The sequence below is a fragment of the Mustelus asterias genome, chromosome 17 (assembly GCF_964213995.1).
Source record: "Mustelus asterias chromosome 17, sMusAst1.hap1.1, whole genome shotgun sequence".
In the NCBI taxonomy this organism is placed as follows: Eukaryota; Metazoa; Chordata; class Chondrichthyes; order Carcharhiniformes; family Triakidae; genus Mustelus; species Mustelus asterias.
This window is the reverse complement of record NC_135817.1, coordinates 57393535-57399815: the sequence shown is the minus strand read 5'-3', so window position 1 is coordinate 57399815 and position 6281 is coordinate 57393535. Positions and strand designations below refer to the sequence as shown.

Below are 6281 nucleotides of genomic sequence, written 5' to 3'. Positions count from 1 at the left end.
CACTTTTTTCTCGTTTATTTTGACCAATACTTTGAAATATTTTTGTTTAAAGAGCAGTTTTATTTAAAGTTATTATTGAAATAATAGATTCTTCATGGTAGGTTATTTCAGTGAATTCTAATCCAAAACTAGGAGTCAGAGGTGGCACAGTGGGTAGCACTGCTGTCTCACAGCACTAGGAACCCAGGTTCGATTCACGGCTTGGGTCACTTTGTGTGGAGTCTGCATGTTCTCAGTTTTCTCCCACAATCCAAAAGATGTGTTGGTTAGGTACGTCATGCTAAATTCTCCCTAAGTGTACCTGAACAGATACCAGAGTGCGGTGACTAGGGGATTTTCACAGTAACTCATTGCAATGTTAATATAAACCCATTTGTGATACTAATAAACTTACAATTAAATATTTGTGTGGTATTTATTTAAAGTTCAGAAGAAAACTTCTTTCCCTGTTACTGGTGAGAATGTGGAACTCGCTTTTATATAATTTTAGAAATTACAATCTTGCACTCTACAGGGTTAAAAAAAATTGGAAAGTAGACCTACCAAAACACCGACTGATAAGAACTGGGCTATAATGGGCAAGGGGTGGTGGGAGGTTTAGTACTTTGAGAAGTCTGTACTTTGAGAGGCCTAAGGGCAGAGGATTGATGATGTCACACACAAGGAAGATGCAAGATTATTGATCCAGGGAGAAAAATAATAAGTGTGACAGTGAATTAAATAAATGAGGGAAATGGAATCATGCAGGACAGTCTGCTGTCCCTTTTGGTGAATATTTTTATTTTCCAATTTGGTGATATTTATTTTTTTAAAAGGAAAAACTTAAGTGGAGAAGAAGCTTGGAAACGTGTGTGTGTGAAGGATTGATAGATCAGGGAAGTCAACCTCACCATAAACAGGCAGTGTCTCATAAAATCCCTATAGTGCAGGAGGCTGTTCAGCCTGCACTGACAAAAATCCCACCCAGGCCCCATCTCCAAAGCGTTTACTCTGCTAACCCCAACAACTAAGGGGCAATTTAGCATAGCTATTCCACCTAACCCACACATTTTTGGAGTACAAGAGGAAACCAGAGCACCTGGAGGAAACCTGCACAGTCACCCAAGGCCAAAATTGAACCTGGGTCCCTGGCGCTGTGAGGGAGTAGTGCTAAACATTGTACCCCCTCTCATCTAACAGGACATTTAAGCACCAGCCACTCAAATACTTCAAAGCCTTTTTAAAAATAAAAATCATGTGGGAGCAACACAGTGATTAGCACAGCTACATCACAGTGCCAGGTCTCGGGTTCAATTCCAGGCTTGGGCCACTGTCTCTGTGGAATCTGCAGTTCTCCCTATATCTGCGTGGGTTTCCTCATGATGTAGAGATGCCAGCGTTGGACTGGGGTAAACACAGTAAGAGTTTTAACAACACCAGGTTAAAGTCCAACAGGTTTATTTGGTAGCAAATGCCATTAGCTTTCGGAGCGCTGCTCCTTCGTCAGATGGAGTGGATATCTAACGAAGTGGACATCCACTCCATCTGACGAAGGAGCAGCGCGCCGAAAGCTAATGGCATTTGCTATCAAATAAACCTGTTGGACTTTAACCTGGTGTTGTTAAAACTTTTACTGGGTTTCCTCCCAGTCCAAAATACATGCTGGTTAAGTGCATTGGTTATACTAAATTCTCCCTCAGTGTACCCGAACAAGCAACTAGGGGATTTTCACAGTAACTTCATCGCAATATTAATGTAAGCCTACTTAGAAATATGTGATAAATCGGAAAGCAGTGAAGTGATGACCGTTTATTTTCAAAAACCCGCCAGCTCTCCAACCACCAGCAGCCCAGTGCCGCCATCTTGGGGCGGATCGATATCAGACCGGCGACGCCATTTTATATTCAATCCTTCAACCACCCGACCTGTGTGTGGCGAGGGAGGGGGGGAAGGAAAGAAGAAAAATAAAGTATCTCCAATTGACCACTCATTCTACTTTCCTTGCTTTTCATATGTACTTACTGCTGTCCTGGAATCTGCCATTAATAAAAAGAGAAATTGAAGCGGTTAGCCGTCTCTTCCGTCACTTCACTATTTACCCCCCTCCTCCCCCTACAGAATGGGACTCTTTTTCTTCTTCCTCCGCGCATGTGTACAGCTGGTTGGAGGCCGGCCTCAGCACTCACTCCAATGGCGACCGAAAATCTTGATTAGAGAGAAGCGGAGGCGGCCGGGCCTGGGGCTCTCACATACACACATACAGCGGCGGGGACAACACTTTATTATTTTTAAATAACACACGCACACACATATCCAAAAAAAAAGAGCTTTTATTCAAAAAAACCCCCACACCTTTCCAAATTGCAAACCAGAAAATCATGTATTTAAAAACCCATCACTGTAGTATGTAATTAAAAGAAAAAAAAGGGAAAAATGGCCGAGACAGCCGCTACCTCTCCCAAAGTCTCTCCATTAGAATCAGGTAAGAGCGACACTGGAGACCTCGACCGTTTTAATTTTACCAACCAAAACAAACAAAAAAAAAGACGACTTTTAAAATCTTTTTTGTCCCCCTCTTTTCTCCAGAACTGTACTTCCTTATCGCTCGCTTTCTCTCGGCGGGTCCCTGCCAAAAGTCCGCGGAGGTGAGTGAATCCCCCCCCCTCTCTATATTTTTTTAAACACAAAAGGGTAAAATAATATGTCGAAGAATAATATTATCTTTCTCTCTCTCTCTCGCAGATGCTGGTGAAGGAGCTGGAGGAGAATGAGGTGCGTACCGACGGGGCGGACAGCAGCAGCAATAGCGGCCGCTCAGCTTGTCCTCTCTCTGTCCTTTACTCCGTTTGCTGCTCCTATTCGGCCTCTTATGTCACTCTAATGCTATCTGATTTGACGGTTCTTTTTTTTCCCTCTCCCCCCGCTCTCTCTCTCTCTCCCCGCATTAATAAAAAAAACTCACCTGAGATAGAAGAAATTTAAAGACTTAACACATTTTGTTACCCCCTTTATAATATTTTCCTTTCCCCCTCCCCCCACTTTATTTTTTGCAGCTACTCCCGAAGCGTCTAGACTGGGAAGGTAACGAGTACCACAGAAGCTATGTAAACTTTGTAAGTAATTTTTTTATTAATATGAAGATAATTGATGTTTGGAAGAAATTTATTTATTTATTTTTTTGGGAGGTGAAATTTATTTCCCCCCCCCCAAAAAAATTGAACAATTGCTGCTCTTCCCTCATTTCTCGTGATTTTTTTTTATTTTGAGGGTTATTTTGGGGTAAAAGGTGTTAAAAGTGATAAATTGAGTTTTTTTTCCCCCTCACAAGTGGGCGTGGCTTGGAGTCATCCTGATTGCGTAATCACTTTGCATATCTAGCCCTGACCCAATCAGAATGCCGCTTTCATTGGCCAGGGGCGTCGCTCAAGAGAGCCTGTCGCTGATTGGTCGGGAAGAAAAAAACTGGTTTCCTAAACTGCGCATGCTCGTAACTTTATGGGTCACTTTCTCGGCCAAGTGTTTGTCAGATGGGCTAGTTTTTTTTTTAGTTTATTAGTGTCACAAGTAGGCTTACTTTAACACTGCACTGAAGTTACTGTGAAAATCCCCTGGTCGCCACATTCTGGTGCCTGTTCGGGTACACTGTGGGAGGAAAGCAGAGCACCTGGAGGAAATGGGCAGCACGGTGGCACAGTGGTTAGCACTGCTGCTTCACAGCGCCAGGGACCTGGGTTCGATTCCCGGCTTGGATCACTGTCTGTGTGGAGTTTGCACATTCTCCTCGTGTCCGCGTGGGTTTCCTCCAGATGCTCCGGTTTCCTCCCACAGTCCAAAGATGTGCGGGTTAGGTTGATTGGCCTTACTAAAATTGCCCCTTAGTGTCCTGAGATGTGTAGGTTAGAGGGATTAGTGGGTAAATATGTAGGGATATGCGGGTAGGGCCTGGGTGGAATTGTGGTCAGTGCAGACTTGATGGGCCAAATGACCTCTTTCTGCACTGTAGGGTTTCTGTGATTCAATGAAATCCACGCAGACACAGGGAAAATGTGCAGACTCCGCACAGACAGTGACCCAAGCCAGGAATCGAACCCAGGTCCCTGGTGCTGTGATGCAACAGTGCTAACCATTGTGTCGCCCAAGTGGTCACTAATCCAGAGACCCACGGCAAGGTGCAGGGACCCGGGTTCAAATCCCATCATAGCAGATCATGAAACTTGAAATAAATTTGAAATAAAAGAAATCTGTGGTAAATTCTTTCATAGCAGATGTAGAATCCCTACAGTACAGAAGGAGGTCACTTGGCACATCGAGCCTGCACCAACAACAATCCCTCCCAGGCCCTATCCCCATAACCCTACATATTCACCCTGCTAATCTCCCTGACAATGGGCAATCTTTGGAGTGTGGGAGGAAACCAGAGCACCCAGAGGAAATCACGCAGACGCTGGCAGAACGCGCAAACTCCACACACTGACCCAAGGCTGGAATTGAACTCGTGTGCCAGGCGCTGTGAGGTACTGTGGCACCATGCCACCCAATTTTTTGGGGAAAAAATAAACTTCCAAACGCTGGAAATTTAAAATAAAATCATTAATATGTTAGAAATGCATGCCAGGCTATTGCAACAATATTGGGAAGAGGATAGATTAAAACTTTGGAATGACATTTGTAATGGAAAACACTCTCCTAAGTCGCCAGCTAGCTTTTTGCCTGCCCGATGCATTTCAGCATATTGTATTTTTCATTTAGAAAGTATTTTGAGATGAAATGACAAAGAATTAACAAAAATGCTATATTCTGCACCCTATCCTTTCCTCCTTCCTAGGTTTTGACTGTATAGCATGCAAGAAACAATACTTTTCACTGTATCTCAATACATGTGACAATAATAAATCAAATCAAGTAGAGATGATCACCATTAGCCTAGTTTTCAGTACAAAGTTTCACCTGTGATGCAAAAATACTTTTTAAGTTTACCCTTTCCATTTCAGAAGATTGGTGTTATCTAAATATGTGATCATTTGCTGTAGAAACTCTCAAACATGCCTTTGTTACTTCTAGATTGGACTCTTCCAATGCACCCCAGGGCAATGTCTCACATCTCTGCCCCTCTGTAACTGAGGCCATTACTGCCCCTGTCTTTGACTTGCACCAAGTCTTGTTTACCTGTCGCTCTCTGGTCGTCTGCCTGAAGATTTCCTTGTGTGGCTCCATGTAATCTTTTATTATGTTAAAGATGCTTGTAGTTGTTAACAAATCATATCTCAATCTCCTGATAACTTAAGATTTGATTCATGCTTTGCCATATTTTTAAATTATGCTTGGCAATCTCTTTGAAATTAAGTTAATCCTGTCAGAATTTAAACATGAAAAGAGTTTGTTACCTCTCCCAAGGTAGAAAAAGTGAAACACTATTTAGTTTTTCTGTATTTTCTAGTTCCCTTCCCTTTCCTTCACCACTGTTGTCTTAGATTACTAGTTAATGGTCCACGGTGTTGCTCACGTTAAGATGACGATTAGCCTTGCCATGTTTGAGGTTTGTTTCTTGTTGCTCTTTCTTCATAATTATCCCACTCTAGGTATGATTATTCTGCGATTAGTTGATGTGTGTCTGTCTACAGATTAATTCAAGAGGAGTTAAATGTTGACATTTTTAACTGACAATTCATATTTTTAAAGATTGCTGATCTCTTTTCTGTGCGCCACATCCTGAAATGCTAGCTCAGCAGGCAGGTGATCAGCCACCTCTCCAGATCACATTGACCCAAATGTGTTGTCTTTGCTTCATTTCTGTTGTGTCTTTGATAACCCTGAAAACACCCCAGTTGGACAGTGCTAAATTCTGAATGATAAATGAAACCGCTATGTACAATTTGGTCCTACTGTACCAGTGCATTGCATCATCTTCCTAGTTAATGTAACTGTAACTGGTTATTTTGTGGTATCCTAGGTTTTATCAAATCAGCATGTGCCCCCTGATTATCTGCTGCGGATATGCCAGCGAATTGGCACACTACTGGATAAAGAGGTTCCTTCAAGTGTATCTGGAGTACAGTCCCTTCTTGGTGCAGGCCGACAGTCCCTACTTCGAACTGCAAAAGGTATAGATTTTGGTTAACTTGCCATGATGTACAGAATATGATGTTTGGATTGTATTGCTTAGAAATGGGAATACTGTTAAGTTGATTGGCTACAGCCAGACAGCCACTCATAGTAATTTTGAGAGCAATTGTACTGCTTAGCAAGACTGGAGTCTGAAATTGTGTGCAGCTACATGTTCAGCCAGTAAGGTATCACTTACC

General features: G+C 42.6%; 1 protein-coding gene and 1 long non-coding RNA gene across 3 annotated transcripts in view; one reads left to right on the top strand and one right to left on the bottom strand.

The window, feature by feature from the left end:
• Positions 1-1775: 1775 nt before the first annotated feature.
• LOC144506218 (uncharacterized) lies at positions 1776-2092 on the bottom strand. The gene is made up of 2 exons (XR_013499867.1): positions 2002-2092; positions 1776-1904 (listed from the first exon to the last, which is right to left on the bottom strand). It is a non-coding gene; the product is annotated as an uncharacterized LOC144506218 (long non-coding RNA).
• Positions 2093-2139: 47 nt separating this feature from the next.
• Positions 2140-6281, top strand: part of LOC144506516 (bromodomain and WD repeat-containing protein 1-like) — a 97878-nt gene continuing 93736 nt past the window's right edge. Inside the window, exons 1-5 of one of the 2 annotated variants that reach the window (XM_078232737.1) lie at positions 2140-2461; positions 2566-2624; positions 2722-2751; positions 3033-3092; positions 5930-6080. In XM_078232737.1, coding sequence (XP_078088863.1) covers positions 2413-2461; positions 2566-2624; positions 2722-2751; positions 3033-3092; positions 5930-6080 — 349 coding nt within the window. In that variant the 5' untranslated portion in view covers positions 2140-2412. The remainder of the gene's footprint in view (positions 2462-2565; positions 2625-2721; positions 2752-3032; positions 3093-5929; positions 6081-6281) is intronic. The other variant, XR_013499919.1, reaches the window with a different exon arrangement.